The sequence below is a fragment of the Salvelinus fontinalis genome, chromosome 29 (assembly GCF_029448725.1).
Source record: "Salvelinus fontinalis isolate EN_2023a chromosome 29, ASM2944872v1, whole genome shotgun sequence".
NCBI classification, from domain to species: domain Eukaryota; kingdom Metazoa; phylum Chordata; class Actinopteri; order Salmoniformes; family Salmonidae; genus Salvelinus; species Salvelinus fontinalis.
Window position 1 is genome coordinate 19,112,894 of NC_074693.1, and position 18,556 is coordinate 19,131,449.

At 37.7% G+C, this 18,556-nt stretch overlaps 1 protein-coding gene across 3 annotated transcripts in view; it reads right to left on the reverse strand.

The window, feature by feature from the left end:
* Positions 1 to 18,556, reverse strand: part of mtmr7a (myotubularin related protein 7a) — a 60,112-nt gene that overhangs the window by 12,601 nt on the left and 28,955 nt on the right. For all 3 annotated transcript variants that reach the window (XM_055888503.1, XM_055888502.1, XM_055888504.1), the window contains exons 6-7: positions 1,698 to 1,832; positions 1,242 to 1,374 (exon numbers count right to left, since the gene is read on the reverse strand). In XM_055888503.1, coding sequence (XP_055744478.1) covers positions 1,242 to 1,374; positions 1,698 to 1,832 — 268 coding nt within the window. The remainder of the gene's footprint in view (positions 1 to 1,241; positions 1,375 to 1,697; positions 1,833 to 18,556) is intronic.

Genomic DNA, 18,556 nt, shown 5'->3' on the forward strand with positions numbered 1-18,556 from the left:
GACATGGCTTTAAATATTTAGACAGAAGACAGGCAACTAAATTTAGACCCAATTCTGCAGCATACAACTTAATGCATTTTGTGATTTGTTTTCCTTGAAGACATACAGTGTATAATATTTCATTTTTAATCTGAAAGTTTAAGATCAATAATTTGTCAGTTGTGACAAAGTAATGTTTCCAGAGTTTCTCCAGTGTTGACAGCTCAGTTAACGAAGGAGAGTTTTCTAATAAACACAAATATTTTCAATTATCATTTGTAGATTTGCCAACTCCCTACAAAAACATCCATCTCTCCAGACGGCTATTAAGAGTTGACAGAGGTACACAGAGGGTGGGTTGACAGATGTGTTGACGTGTGTGTGTGACCCTGAGTACTGTACTTCCAGACAACATTAGTGCGCTGACCCGTGAGCCCACCTGACATGTGACTCTGCAACAGGCAGCTGGAGCCTGCAGGTGAACGGGTTCAGTCAACCTTGGTTTTACAGCATGGGCTAATTTCCAGGAAACTATTGTTCTCTGAATAAAATTTAAAAAAAAATGTTGAACTGACATAGGTATTTACTGCATTGCCATGCAATCTGTTGCAGGACAAAACCTCTCTCTTGCATTCTTCAGAACCCGTAGACTCCCTTGTGTTTCCAGGGGGCAAGGAGTTATCACAGCTAAGCCCAGATATTATTTTTCATACGCTAAATCACATAATTCTCACGCCCTCCGTCTCCCTCTTAAGGGGAAAAAGGTCCCAAATCGGCCACTCCAGGAAACAAAAATAGTTTGCAGATGAAATCCAGATGGATTCAATGTCTTCCTGGCCCTGCGCATTACCCAGAAACGCTCCTATGGGTCAACCTAAGTCCTGATTGCAGAGCAGAGCAGTCTGCATCGCTGCATATTAAAGCCACAGGCGTGGCAGGGGACCTGGTATATTGATTCCACTTAAAGAGAATGAAGTGGGATCACAGACTAATCCAGTCTGGAACTGTATTGGGTTTAATAAAGTTGAGAGACAGTAGACATAAGAAACCTGTGGCTGTGAGTGAATATTACTTTGGCATTCTCTGAAATCAAGCTCTCAGTGATGTACTGAACAACACCGAGATTGGCTTTTATGGCGGAACGAGGTCTAGTGAGTCACAGAGTGATAGCTAGCTGGCCGACTGTGGAGTATTCATATGGATGCAATGTAAGATGATCTGCTACAGGCCTCCAACACCGTGGGAGTTGACCCGATTCATACCTTCTAACATTTTCTGGAGGCTGTTCCTCATCACGTGGATGTTCTCAATGCCTATGAACTGAAACTTGATGTTGGAGTAGTTGTCTTCGTTTTCATAGCCTTTCCCTGCTGCTCGGTTTGCCATTGCATTCAACTGGAAAGACATACAGTACACACAGTTTAATCAAAGAGAAATCCTCAGAGAGACATGACTTTTAAAAACTAGATGGAGCAAGGCTTCCGCATGTTAAAGTTAGGATGAAGGTTGCCCCTGTTTTTGTACATGTTGTGCATGTTCTGAATGGCATGAAGCCAGGCATTTAATGTGAGCTTGACCAGCTGACACCAGGCCCAAGATGAGCCCCTGGCCCCAGGGCCCAGCTGGCAAAATGCTGCATTGAAAAACAAAGCTCCACCTGAACATACAGAATTGACGTTGTTGATGGACTTCCATTGGCCCTGTGGCCAGGGGCTCACCTTGGGCCTGGTGTCCACCACATACATGAAGTCACTACGGGGGTTGGACCTCACGATGGCCTCCAGCATCTGCTCATCCTCCAGGCAGCGGGCACTGAAGCCAGACAAGGGCTGACTGCTACGACAGATGGCAGCCTGGGGAGGGGGTAGAAGGGAGAGACGTTACTCTAAAAACAAGACAATATACTATACAGTAGCCCTGTTGTACTATACAGTCAGAATAATGACATATTCACACTGCTGATGCATATTTCTAGGACAGAAACCTACATTTACCACAGTGATTATGTCTTGGCGTAATACAGCAACTGCACAATTTCATATTTTTGTATGAGGCGTGGGGGAGATTGGGCCAGCGACCCCTGTGTGGTTCCCAGAGTGATTTGTCCCCCACAGATCATACATACAGAGCAGCAGGGAGAACAGAGCCACATCTGAACACTGAACCCTGGGAACCTGACCTCACACATAAAACACTCTAACCCACGCTGCAATATGAACTTTATATAGAGACTGGTCCTCACTGTTCTACTGCAATATGAACTTTATATAGAGACTGGTCCTCACTGTTCTACTGCAATATGAACTTTATATAGAGACTGGTCCTCACTGTTCTACTGCAATATGAGCTTTATATAGAGACTGGTCCTCACTGTTCTACTGCAATATGAACTTTATATAGAGACTGGTCCTCACTGTTCTACTGCAACATGAACTTTATATAGAGACTGGTCCTCACTGTTCTACTGCAATATGAACTTTATATAGAGACTGGTCCTCACTGTTCTACTGCAATATGAACTTTATATAGAGACTGGTCCTCACTGTTCTACTGCAATATGAGCTTTATATAGAGACTGGTCCTCACTGTTCTACTGCAATATGAACGTTATATAGAGACTGGTCCTCACTGTTTTACTGCAATATGAGCTTTATATAGAGACTGGTCCTCACTGTTCTACTGCAATATGAACTTTATATAGAGACTGGTCCTCACTGTTCTACTGCAATATGAACTTTATATAGAGACTGGTCCTGACTGTTCTACTGCAATATGAGCTTTAAATAGAGACTGGTCCTCACTGTTCTACTGCAATATGAACTTTATATAGAGACTGGTCCTCACTGTTTTACTGCAATATGAGCTTTATATAGAGACTGGTCCTCACTGTTCTACTGCAATATGAACTTTATATAGAGACTGGTCCTCACTGTTCTACTGCAATATGAACTTTATATAGAGACTGGTCCTCACTGTTCTACTGCAATATGAGCTTTATATAGAGACTGGTCCTCACTGTTCTACTGCAATATGAACTTTATATAGAGACTGGTCCTCACTGTTCTACTGCAATATGAACTTTATATAGAGACTGGTCCTCACTGTTCTACTGCAATATGAACTTTATATAGAGACTGGTCCTCACTGTTCTACTGCAATATGAACTTTATATAGAGACTGGTCCCTACTGTCCTACTGCAATATGAACTTTATATAGAGACTGGTCCTCACTGTTCTACTGCAATATGAGCTTTATATAGAGACTGGTCCTCACTGTTCTACTGCAATATGAACGTTATATAGAGACTGGTCCTCACTGTTTTACTGCAATATGAGCTTTATATAGAGACTGGTCCTCACTGTTCTACTGCAATATGAACTTTATATAGAGACTGGTCCTCACTGTTCTACTGCAATATGAGCTTTATATAGAGACTGGTCCTCACTGTTTTACTGCAAAATGAGCTTTATATAGAGACTGGTCCTCACTGTTCTACTGCAATATGAACTTTATATAGAGACTGGTCCTCACTGTTCTACTGCAATATGAACTTTATATAGAGACTGGTCCTCACTGTTCTACTGCAATATGAACTTTATATAGAGAATCGTCCTCACTGTTCTACTGCAATATGAACTTTATATAGAGACTGGTCCTCACTGTTCTACTGCAATATGAACGTTATATAGAGACTGGTCCTCACTGTTCTACTGCAATATGAACTTTATATAGAGACTGGTCCTCAATGTTCTACTGCAATATGAACTTTATATAGAGACTGGTCCTCACTGTTTTACTGCAATACAAACTTTATTTAGACTGGTCCTCACTGTTTTACTGCAAAATGAACTTTATATAGAGACTGGTCCCTACTGTTCTACTGCAATACAAACTTTATTTAGACTGGTCCTCACTGTTTTACTTCAAAATGAATTTTATATAGAGACTGGTCCTCACTGTTCTACTGCAATACAAACTTTATTTAGACTGGTCCTCACTGTTTTACTGCAAAATGAACTTTATATAGAGACTGGTCCTCGCTGTTCTACTGCAATATGAACTTTATAAAGAGACTGGTCCTCACTGTTTTACTGCAATATGAACTTTATATAGAGACTGGTCCTCACTGTTCTACTGCAATATGAACTTTATATCAAGACTGGTCCTCACTGTTCTACTGCAATATGAACTTTATATCAAGACTGGTCCTCACTGTTTTACTGCAATATGAACTTCATATAGAGACTGGTCCCTACTGTTCTACTGCTAATATGAACTTTATATAGACACTGGTCCTCACTGTTCTACTGCAATATGAACTTTATATAGAGACTGGTCCCTAATGTTCTACTGCAATATGAACTTTATATAGAGACTGGTCCTCACTGTTCTACTGCAATATGAACTTTATATAGAGACTGGTCCTCACTGTTCTACTGCAATATGAACTTTATATAGAGATTGGTCCCTACTGTCCTACTGCAATATGAACTTTATATAGAGACTGGTCCCTACTGTCCTACTGCAATATGAACTTTATATAGAGACTGGTCCCTACTGTCCTACTGCAATGTTAACTTTATATAGAGACTGGTCCTCACTGTTCTACTGCAATATGAACTTTATATAGAGACTGGTCCTCACTGTTCTACTGCAATATGAACTTTATATAGAGACTGGTCCTCACTGTTCTACTGCAATATGAACTTTATATAGGAGATGGGTCCTCACTGTTCTACTGCAATATGAACTTTATATAGAGACTGGTCCTCATTGTTCTACTGCAATATGAACTTTATATAGAGACTGGTCCTCACTGTTCTACTGCAATATGAACTTTATATAGAGACTGGTCCCTACTGTCCTACTGCAAAATGAACTTTATATAGAGACTGGTCCCTACTGTCCTACTGCAATGTTAACTTTATATAGAGACTGGTCCTCACTGTTCTACTGCAATATGAACTTTATATAGAGACTGGTCCTCACTGTTCTACTGCAATATGAACTTTATATAGAGACTGGTCCTCACTGTTCTACTGCAATATGAACTTTATATAGGAGACGGGTCCTCACTGTTCTACTTCAAAATGAACTTTATATAGAGACTGGTCCTCACTGTTCTACTGCAATATGAACTTTATATAGAGACTGGTCCTCACTGTTTTACTTCAAAATGAACTTTATATAGAGACTGGTCCTCACTGTTCTACTTCAAAATGAACTTTATATAGAGACTGGTCCTCACTGTTTTACTGCAATACAAACTTTATGTAGACTGGTTGGTCCTCACTGTTTTACTGCAATACAAACTTTATTTAGACTGGTCCTCACTGTCTTACTTCAAAATGAACTTTATATAGAGACTGGTCCTCACTGCTCTACTGCAATACAAACTTTATTTAGACTGGTCCTCACTGTTTTACTGCAAAATGAACTTTATATAGAGACTGGTCCTCGCTGTTCTACTGCAATATGAACTTTATAAAGAGACTGGTCCTTACTGTTTTACTGCAATATGAACTTTATATAGAGACTGGTCCCTACTGTCCTACTGCAATATGAACTTTATATAGAGACTGGTCCCTACTTTGCTACTGCAATGTTAACTTTATATAGAGACTGGTCCTCACTCTTCTACTGCAATATGAACTTTATATAGAGACTGGTCCTCACTGTTCTAATGCAATATGAACTTTATATAGGAGACGGGTCCTCACTGTTCTACTGCAATATGAACTTTATATAGAGACTGGTTCTCATTGTTCTACTGCAATATGAACTTTATATAGAGACTGGTCCTCACTGTTCTACTGCAATATGAACTTTATATAGAGACTGGTCCCTACTGTCCTACTGCAATATGAACTTTATATAGAGACTGGTCCCTACTGTCCTACTGCAATGTTAACTTTATATAGAGACTGGTCCTCACTGTTCTACTGCAATATGAACTTTATATAGAGACTGGTCCTCACTGTTCTACTACAATATGAACTTTATATAGAGACTGGTCCTCACTGTTCTAATGCAATATGAACTTTATATAGAGACTGGTCCCTACTGTCCTACTGTAATGTTAACTTTATATAGAGACTGGTCCTCACTGTTCTACTGCAATATGAACTTTATATAGAGACTGGTCCTCACTGTTCTACTGCAATATGAACTTTATATAGAGACTGGTCCTCACTGTTCTACTGCAATATGAACTTTATATAGAGACTGGTCCCTACTGTCCTACTGCAATATGAACTTTATATAGAGACTGGTCCCTACTGTCCTACTGCAATGTTAACTTTATATAGAGACTGGTCCTCACTGTTCTACTGCAATATGAACTTTATATAGAGACTGGTCCTCACTGTTCTACTACAATATGAACTTTATATAGAGACTGGTCCTCACTGTTCTAATGCAATATGAACTTTATATAGAGACTGGTCCCTACTGTCCTACTGTAATGTTAACTTTATATAGAGACTGGTCCTCACTGTTCTACTGCAATATGAACTTTATATAGAGACTGGTCCTCACTGTTCTACTGCAATATGAACTTTATATAGAGACTGGTCCTCACTGTTCTACTGCAATATGAACTTTTTTTTGGAGACGGGTCCTCACTGTTCTACTGCAATATGAACTTTATATAGAGACTGGTCCTCATTGTTCTACTGCAATATGAACTTTATATAGAGACTGGTCCTCACTGTTCTACTGCAATATGAACTTTATATAGAGACTGGTCCTCACTGTTCTACTGCAATATGAACTTTATATAGAGACTGGTTCTCACTGTTCTACTGCAATATGAACTTTATATAGAGACTGGCTCTCACTGTTCTACTGCAATATGAACTTTATATAGAGACTGGTCCTCACTGTTATAATGCAATATGAACTTTATATAGAGACTGGTCCCTACTGTTCTACTGCAATATGGACTTTATATAGAGACTGGTCCCTACTGTTCTACTGCAATATGGACTTTATATAGAGACTGGTCGTCACTGTTTTACTGCAATATGAGCTTTATATAGAGACTGGTCCTCACTGTTTTACTGCAATATGAACTTTATATAGAGACTGGTCCTCACTGTTTTACTGCAATACAAACTTTATTTAGACTGGTCCTCACTGTTTTACTGCAATACAAACTTTATTTAGACTGGTCCTCACTGTCTTACTTCAAAATGAACTTTATATAGAGACTGGTCCTCACTGCTCTACTGCAATACAAACTTTATTTAGACTGGTCCTCACTGTTTTACTGCAAAATGAACTTTATATAGAGACTGGTCCTCGCTGTTCTACTGCAATATGAACTTTATAAAGAGACTGGTCCTTACTGTTTTACTGCAATATGAACTTTATATAGAGACTGGTCCCTACTGTCCTACTGCAATATGAACTTTATATAGAGACTGGTCCCTACTTTGCTACTGCAATGTTAACTTTATATAGAGACTGGTCCTCACTCTTCTACTGCAATATGAACTTTATATAGAGACTGGTCCTCACTGTTCTAATGCAATATGAACTTTATATAGGAGACGGGTCCTCACTGTTCTACTGCAATATGAACTTTATATAGAGACTGGTTCTCATTGTTCTACTGCAATATGAACTTTATATAGAGACTGGTCCTCACTGTTCTACTGCAATATGAACTTTATATAGAGACTGGTCCCTACTGTCCTACTGCAATATGAACTTTATATAGAGACTGGTCCCTACTGTCCTACTGCAATGTTAACTTTATATAGAGACTGGTCCTCACTGTTCTACTGCAATATGAACTTTATATAGAGACTGGTCCTCACTGTTCTACTACAATATGAACTTTCTATAGAGACTGGTCCTCACTGTTCTAATGCAATATGAACTTTATATAGAGACTGGTCCCTACTGTCCTACTGTAATGTTAACTTTATATAGAGACTGGTCCTCACTGTTCTACTGCAATATGAACTTTATATAGAGACTGGTCCTCACTGTTCTACTGCAATATGAACTTTATATAGAGACTGGTCCTCACTGTTCTACTGCAATATGAACTTTTTTTTGGAGACGGGTCCTCACTGTTCTACTGCAATATGAACTTTATATAGAGACTGGTCCTCATTGTTCTACTGCAATATGAACTTTATATAGAGACTGGTCCTCACTGTTCTACTGCAATATGAACTTTATATAGAGACTGGTCCTCACTGTTCTACTGCAATATGAACTTTATATAGAGACTGGTTCTCACTGTTCTACTGCAATATGAACTTTATATAGAGACTGGCTCTCACTGTTCTACTGCAATATGAACTTTATATAGAGACTGGTCCTCACTGTTATAATGCAATATGAACTTTATATAGAGACTGGTCCCTACTGTTCTACTGCAATATGGACTTTATATAGAGACTGGTCCCTACTGTTCTACTGCAATATGGACTTTATATAGAGACTGGTCGTCACTGTTTTACTGCAATATGAGCTTTATATAGAGACTGGTCCTCACTGTTTTACTGCAATATGAGCTTTATATAGAGACTGGTCCGCACTGCTCTACTGCAATATGAACTTTATATAGAGACTGGTCCTCATTGTTTTACTGCAATATGAGCTTTATATAGAGACTGGTCCTCACTGTTCTACTGCAATATGAACTTTATATAGAGACTGGTCCTCACTGTTCTACTGCAATATGAACTTTATATAGAGACTGGTCCTCACTGTTCTACTGCAATATGAACTTTATATAGGAGACGGGTCCTCACTGTTCTACTGCAATATGAACTTTATATAGAGACTGGTCCTCATTGTTCTACTGCAATATGAACTTTATATAGAGACTGGTCCTCACTGTTCTACTGCAATATGAACTTTATATAGAGACTGGTCCTCACTGTTCTACTGCAATATGAACTTTATATAGAGACTGGTCCTCACTGTTTTACTGCAATACAAACTTTATTTAGACTGGTCCTCACTGTTTTACTGCAAAATGAACTTTATATAGAGACTGGTCCCTACTGTTCTACTGCAATACAAACTTTATTTAGACTGGTCCTCACTGTTTTACTTCAAAATGAACTTTATATAGAGACTGGTCCTCACTGTTCTACTGCAATATGAACTTTATATAGAGACTGGTCCTCACTGTTCTACTTCAAAATGAACTTTATATAGAGACTGGTCCCTACTGTTCTACTGCAATACAAACTTTATTTAGACTGGTCCTCACTGTTTTACTTCAAAATGAACTTTATATAGAGACTGGTCCTCACTGGTCTACTGCAATATGAACTTTATATAGAGACTGGTCCTCACTGTTTTACTTCAAAATGAACTTTATATAGAGACTGGTCCTCACTGTTCTACTTCAAAATGAACTTTATATAGAGACTGGTCCTCACTGTTTTACTGCAATACAAACTTTATTTAGACTGGTCCTCACTGTTTTACTGCAATACAAACTTTATTTAGACTGGTCCTCACTGTCTTACTTCAAAATGAACTTTATATAGAGACTGGTCCTCACTGCTCTACTGCAATACAAACTTTATTTAGACTGGTCCTCACTGTTTTACTGCAAAATGAACTTTATATAGAGACTGGTCCTTACTGTTTTACTGCAATATGAACTTTATATAGAGACTGGTCCCTACTGTCCTACTGCAATATGAACTTTATATAGAGACTGGTCCCTACTTTGCTACTGCAATGTTAACTTTATATAGAGACTGGTCCTCACTCTTCTACTGCAATATGAACTTTATATAGAGACTGGTCCTCACTGTTCTAATGCAATATGAACTTTATATAGGAGACGGGTCCTCACTGTTCTACTGCAATATGAACTTTATATAGAGACTGGTTCTCATTGTTCTACTGCAATATGAACTTTATATAGAGACTGGTCCTCACTGTTCTACTGCAATATGAACTTTATATAGAGACTGGTCCCTACTGTCCTACTGTAATGTTAACTTTATATAGAGACTGGTCCTCACTGTTCTACTGCAATATGAACTTTATATAGAGACTGGTCCTCACTGTTCTACTGCAATATGAACTTTATATAGAGACTGGTCCTCACTGTTCTAATGCAATATGAACTTTATATAGGAGACGGGTCCTCACTGTTCTACTGCAATATGAACTTTATATAGAGACTGGTTCTCATTGTTCTACTGCAATATGAACTTTATATAGAGACTGGTCCTCACTGTTCTACTGCAATATGAACTTTATATAGAGACTGGTCCCTACTGTCCTACTGTAATGTTAACTTTATATAGAGACTGGTCCTCACTGTTCTACTGCAATATGAACTTTATATAGAGACTGGTCCTCACTGTTCTACTGCAATATGAACTTTATATAGAGACTGGTCCTCACTGTTCTACTGCAATATGAACTTTTTTTTGGAGACGGGTCCTCACTGTTCTACTGCAATATGAACTTTATATAGAGACTGGTCCTCATTGTTCTACTGCAATATGAACTTTATATAGAGACTGGTCCTCACTGTTCTACTGCAATATGAACTTTATATAGAGACTGGTCCTCACTGTTCTACTGCAATATGAACTTTATATAGAGACTGGTTCTCACTGTTCTACTGCAATATGAACTTTATATAGAGACTGGCTCTCACTGTTCTACTGCAATATGAACTTTATATAGAGACTGGTCCTCACTGTTATAATGCAATATGAACTTTATATAGAGACTGGTCCCTACTGTTCTACTGCAATATGGACTTTATATAGAGACTGGTCCCTACTGTTCTACTGCAATATGGACTTTATATAGAGACTGGTCGTCACTGTTTTACTGCAATATGAGCTTTATATAGAGACTGGTCCTCACTGTTTTACTGCAATATGAGCTTTATATAGAGACTGGTCCGCACTGCTCTACTGCAATATGAACTTTATATAGAGACTGGTCCTCATTGTTTTACTGCAATATGAGCTTTATATAGAGACTGGTCCTCACTGTTCTACTGCAATATGAACTTTATATAGAGACTGGTCCTCACTGTTCTACTGCAATATGAACTTTATATAGAGACTGGTCCTCACTGTTCTACTGCAATATGAACTTTATATAGGAGACGGGTCCTCACTGTTCTACTGCAATATGAACTTTATATAGAGACTGGTCCTCATTGTTCTACTGCAATATGAACTTTATATAGAGACTGGTCCTCACTGTTCTACTGCAATATGAACTTTATATAGAGACTGGTCCTCACTGTTCTACTGCAATATGAACTTTATATAGAGACTGGTCCTCACTGTTTTACTGCAATACAAACTTTATTTAGACTGGTCCTCACTGTTTTACTGCAAAATGAACTTTATATAGAGACTGGTCCCTACTGTTCTACTGCAATACAAACTTTATTTAGACTGGTCCTCACTGTTTTACTTCAAAATGAACTTTATATAGAGACTGGTCCTCACTGTTCTACTGCAATATGAACTTTATATAGAGACTGGTCCTCACTGTTCTACTTCAAAATGAACTTTATATAGAGACTGGTCCCTACTGTTCTACTGCAATACAAACTTTATTTAGACTGGTCCTCACTGTTTTACTTCAAAATGAACTTTATATAGAGACTGGTCCTCACTGTTCTACTGCAATATGAACTTTATATAGAGACTGGTCCTCACTGTTTTACTTCAAAATGAACTTTATATAGAGACTGGTCCTCACTGTTCTACTTCAAAATGAACTTTATATAGAGACTGGTCCTCACTGTTTTACTGCAATACAAACTTTATTTAGACTGGTCCTCACTGTTTTACTGCAATACAAACTTTATTTAGACTGGTCCTCACTGTCTTACTTCAAAATGAACTTTATATAGAGACTGGTCCTCACTGCTCTACTGCAATACAAACTTTATTTAGACTGGTCCTCACTGTTTTACTGCAAAATGAACTTTATATAGAGACTGGTCCTCGCTGTTCTACTGCAATATGAACTTTATAAAGAGACTGGTCCTTACTGTTTTACTGCAATATGAACTTTATATAGAGACTGGTCCCTACTGTCCTACTGCAATATGAACTTTATATAGAGACTGGTCCCTACTTTGCTACTGCAATGTTAACTTTATATAGAGACTGGTCCTCACTCTTCTACTGCAATATGAACTTTATATAGAGACTGGTCCTCACTGTTCTAATGCAATATGAACTTTATATAGGAGACGGGTCCTCACTGTTCTACTGCAATATGAACTTTATATAGAGACTGGTTCTCATTGTTCTACTGCAATATGAACTTTATATAGAGACTGGTCCTCACTGTTCTACTGCAATATGAACTTTATATAGAGACTGGTCCCTACTGTCCTACTGCAATATGAACTTTATATAGAGACTGGTCCCTACTGTCCTACTGCAATGTTAACTTTATATAGAGACTGGTCCTCACTGTTCTACTGCAATATGAACTTTATATAGAGACTGGTCCTCACTGTTCTACTACAATATGAACTTTCTATAGAGACTGGTCCTCACTGTTCTAATGCAATATGAACTTTATATAGAGACTGGTCCCTACTGTCCTACTGTAATGTTAACTTTATATAGAGACTGGTCCTCACTGTTCTACTGCAATATGAACTTTATATAGAGACTGGTCCTCACTGTTCTACTGCAATATGAACTTTATATAGAGACTGGTCCTCACTGTTCTACTGCAATATGAACTTTTTTTTGGAGACGGGTCCTCACTGTTCTACTGCAATATGAACTTTATATAGAGACTGGTCCTCATTGTTCTACTGCAATATGAACTTTATATAGAGACTGGTCCTCACTGTTCTACTGCAATATGAACTTTATATAGAGACTGGTCCTCACTGTTCTACTGCAATATGAACTTTATATAGAGACTGGTTCTCACTGTTCTACTGCAATATGAACTTTATATAGAGACTGGCTCTCACTGTTCTACTGCAATATGAACTTTATATAGAGACTGGTCCTCACTGTTATAATGCAATATGAACTTTATATAGAGACTGGTCCCTACTGTTCTACTGCAATATGGACTTTATATAGAGACTGGTCCCTACTGTTCTACTGCAATATGGACTTTATATAGAGACTGGTCGTCACTGTTTTACTGCAATATGAGCTTTATATAGAGACTGGTCCTCACTGTTTTACTGCAATATGAGCTTTATATAGAGACTGGTCCGCACTGCTCTACTGCAATATGAACTTTATATAGAGACTGGTCCTCATTGTTTTACTGCAATATGAACTTTATATAGAGACTGGTCCTCACTGTTCTGCTGCAATATGAACTTTATAAAAACACTGGTCCTCACTGTTTTATTGCAATAAGAGCTTTATATAGAGACTGATCCTCAATGTTTACTGCAATATGAACTGATCCTCAATGTTTACTGCAATATGAACTTTATATAGAGACTGGTTCTCACTGTTCTACTGCAATATGAACTTTATATAGAGACTGGTCCTCACTGTTCTACTGCAATATGAACTTTATATAGAGACTGGTTCTCACTGTTCTACTGCAATATGAACTTTATATAGAGACTGGTCCTCACTGTTCTACTGCAATATGAACTTTATATAGAGACTGGTTCTCACTGTTCTACTGCAATATGAACTTTATATAGAGACTGATCCTCACTGTTCTACTGCAATATGAACTTTATATAGAGAATGGCTCTCACTGTTCTACTGCAATATGAACTTTATATAGAGACTGGTCCTCACTGTTCTACTGCAATATGAACTTTATATAGAGACTGGTCCCTACTGTTCTACTGCAATATGAACTTTATATAGAGACTGGTCCTCACTGTTTTACTGCAATATGAGCTTTATATAGAGACTGGTCCGCACTGTTCTGCTGCAATATGAACTTTCTATAGAGACTGGTCCTCACTGTTCTACTGCAATATGAACTTTATATAGAGACGGGTCCTCATTGTTCTACTGCAATATGAACTTTATATAGAGACTGGTCCTCACTGTTCTACTGCAATATTAACTTTATATAGAGACTGGTCCTCACTGTTCTACTGCAATATGAACTTTATATAGAGACTGGTCCTCACTGTTCTACTGCAATATGAACTTTATATAGAGACTGGTTCTCACTGTTCTACTGCAATATGAACTTTATATAGAGACTGATCCTTACTGTTCTACTGCAATATGAACTTTATATAGAGACTGGTCCTCACTGTTTTACTGCAATATGAGCTTTATATAGAGACTGGTCCCTACTGTTCTACTGCAATATGGACTTTATATAGAGACTGGTCCTCACTGTTTTACTGCAATATGAGCTTTATATAGAGACTGGTCCTCACTGTTCTACTGCAATATGAACTTTATATAGAGACTGGTTCTTACTGTTGTACTGCAATATGAACTTTATATAGAGACTGGTCCTCACTGTTCTACTGCAATATGAACTTTATATAGAGACTGGTTCTCACTGTTGTACTGCAATATGAACTTTTATATAGAGACTGGTCCTCACTGTTCTACTGCAATATGAACTTTATATAGAGACTGGTTCTCACTGTTCTACTGCAATATGAACTTTATATAGAGACTGGTCCTCACTGTTCTACTGCAATATGAACTTTATATAGAGACTGGTCCTCACTGTTCTACTGCAATATGAACTTTATATAGAGACTGGTCCTCACTGTTCTACTGCAATATGAACTTTATATAGAGACTGGTCCTCACTGTTCTACTGCAATATGAACTTTATATAGAGACTGGTCCTCACTGTTCTACTGCAATATGAACTTTATATAGAGACTGATCCTTACTGTTCTACTGCAATATGAACTTTATATAGAGACTTGTCCTCACTGTTTTACTGCAATATGAGCTTTATATAGAGACTGGTCCCTACTGTTCTACTGCAATATGGACTTTATATAGAGACTGGTCCTCACTGTTTTACTGCAATATGAGCTTTATATAGAGACTGGTCCTCACTGTTCTACTGCAATATGAACTTTATATAGAGACTGGTCCCTACTGTTCTACTGCAATACAAACTTTATTTAGACTGGTCCTCACTGTTTTACTTCAAAATGAACTTTATATAGAGACTGGTCCTCACTGTTCTACTGCAATATGAACTTTATATAGAGACTGGTCCTCACTGTTTTACTTCAAAATGAACTTTATATAGAGACTGGTCCTCACTGTTCTACTTCAAAATGAACTTTATATAGAGACTGGTCCTCACTGTTTTACTGCAATACAAACTTTATTTAGACTGGTCCTCACTGTTTTACTGCAATACAAACTTTATTTAGACTGGTCCTCACTGTCTTACTTCAAAATGAACTTTATATAGAGACTGGTCCTCACTGCTCTACTGCAATACAAACTTTATTTAGACTGGTCCTCACTGTTTTACTGCAAAATGAACTTTATATAGAGACTGGTCCTCGCTGTTCTACTGCAATATGAACTTTATAAAGAGACTGGTCCTTACTGTTTTACTGCAATATGAACTTTATATAGAGACTGGTCCCTACTGTCCTACTGCAATATGAACTTTATATAGAGACTGGTCCCTACTTTGCTACTGCAATGTTAACTTTATATAGAGACTGGTCCTCACTCTTCTACTGCAATATGAACTTTATATAGAGACTGGTCCTCACTGTTCTAATGCAATATGAACTTTATATAGGAGACGGGTCCTCACTGTTCTACTGCAATATGAACTTTATATAGAGACTGGTTCTCATTGTTCTACTGCAATATGAACTTTATATAGAGACTGGTCCTCACTGTTCTACTGCAATATGAACTTTATATAGAGACTGGTCCCTACTGTCCTACTGCAATATGAACTTTATATAGAGACTGGTCCCTACTGTCCTACTGCAATGTTAACTTTATATAGAGACTGGTCCTCACTGTTCTACTGCAATATGAACTTTATATAGAGACTGGTCCTCACTGTTCTACTACAATATGAACTTTCTATAGAGACTGGTCCTCACTGTTCTAATGCAATATGAACTTTATATAGAGACTGGTCCCTACTGTCCTACTGTAATGTTAACTTTATATAGAGACTGGTCCTCACTGTTCTACTGCAATATGAACTTTATATAGAGACTGGTCCTCACTGTTCTACTGCAATATGAACTTTATATAGAGACTGGTCCTCACTGTTCTACTGCAATATGAACTTTTTTTTGGAGACGGGTCCTCACTGTTCTACTGCAATATGAACTTTATATAGAGACTGGTCCTCATTGTTCTACTGCAATATGAACTTTATATAGAGACTGGTCCTCACTGTTCTACTGCAATATGAACTTTATATAGAGACTGGTCCTCACTGTTCTACTGCAATATGAACTTTATATAGAGACTGGTTCTCACTGTTCTACTGCAATATGAACTTTATATAGAGACTGGCTCTCACTGTTCTACTGCAATATGAACTTTATATAGAGACTGGTCCTCACTGTTATAATGCAATATGAACTTTATATAGAGACTGGTCCCTACTGTTCTACTGCAATATGGACTTTATATAGAGACTGGTCCCTACTGTTCTACTGCAATATGGACTTTATATAGAGACTGGTCGTCACTGTTTTACTGCAATATGAGCTTTATATAGAGACTGGTCCTCACTGTTTTACTGCAATATGAGCTTTATATAGAGACTGGTCCGCACTGCTCTACTGCAATATGAACTTTATATAGAGACTGGTCCTCATTGTTTTACTGCAATATGAACTTTATATAGAGACTGGTCCTCACTGTTCTGCTGCAATATGAACTTTATAAAAACACTGGTCCTCACTGTTTTATTGCAATAAGAGCTTTATATAGAGACTGATCCTCAATGTTTACTGCAATATGAACTGATCCTCAATGTTTACTGCAATATGAACTTTATATAGAGACTGGTTCTCACTGTTCTACTGCAATATGAACTTTATATAGAGACTGGTCCTCACTGTTCTACTGCAATATGAACTTTATATAGAGACTGGTTCTCACTGTTCTACTGCAATATGAACTTTATATAGAGACTGGTCCTCACTGTTCTACTGCAATATGAACTTTATATAGAGACTGGTTCTCACTGTTCTACTGCAATATGAACTTTATATAGAGACTGATCCTCACTGTTCTACTGCAATATGAACTTTATATAGAGAATGGCTCTCACTGTTCTACTGCAATATGAACTTTATATAGAGACTGGTCCTCACTGTTCTACTGCAATATGAACTTTATATAGAGACTGGTCCCTACTGTTCTACTGCAATATGAACTTTATATAGAGACTGGTCCTCACTGTTTTACTGCAATATGAGCTTTATATAGAGACTGGTCCGCACTGTTCTGCTGCAATATGAACTTTCTATAGAGACTGGTCCTCACTGTTCTACTGCAATATGAACTTTATATAGAGACGGGTCCTCATTGTTCTACTGCAATATGAACTTTATATAGAGACTGGTCCTCACTGTTCTACTGCAATATTAACTTTATATAGAGACTGGTCCTCACTGTTCTACTGCAATATGAACTTTATATAGAGACTGGTCCTCACTGTTCTACTGCAATATGAACTTTATATAGAGACTGGTTCTCACTGTTCTACTGCAATATGAACTTTATATAGAGACTGATCCTTACTGTTCTACTGCAATATGAACTTTATATAGAGACTTGTCCTCACTGTTTTACTGCAATATGAGCTTTATATAGAGACTGGTCCCTACTGTTCTACTGCAATATGGACTTTATATAGAGACTGGTCCTCACTGTTTTACTGCAATATGAGCTTTATATAGAGACTGGTCCTCACTGTTCTACTGCAATATGAACTTTATATAGAGACTGGTTCTTACTGTTGTACTGCAATATGAACTTTATATAGAGACTGGTCCTCACTGTTCTACTGCAATATGAACTTTATATAGAGACTGGTTCTCACTGTTGTACTGCAATATGAACTTTTTTATAGAGACTGGTCCTCACTGTTCTACTGCAATATGAACTTTATATAGAGACTGGTTCTCACTGTTCTACTGCAATATGAACTTTATATAGAGACTGGTCCTCACTGTTCTACTGCAATATGAACTTTATATAGAGACTGGTCCTCACTGTTCTACTGCAATATTAACTTTATATAGAGACTGGTCCTCACTGTTCTACTGCAATATGAACTTTATATAGAGACTGGTCCTCACTGTTCTACTGCAATATGAACTTTATATAGAGACTGGTTCTCACTGTTCTACTGCAATATGAACTTTATATAGAGACTGATCCTTACTGTTCTACTGCAATATGAACTTTATATAGAGACTTGTCCTCACTGTTTTACTGCAATATGAGCTTTATATAGAGACTGGTCCCTACTGTTCTACTGCAATATGGACTTTATATAGAGACTGGTCCTCACTGTTTTACTGCAATATGAGCTTTATATAGAGACTGGTCCTCACTGTTCTACTGCAATATGAACTTTATATAGAGACTGGTTCTTACTGTTGTACTG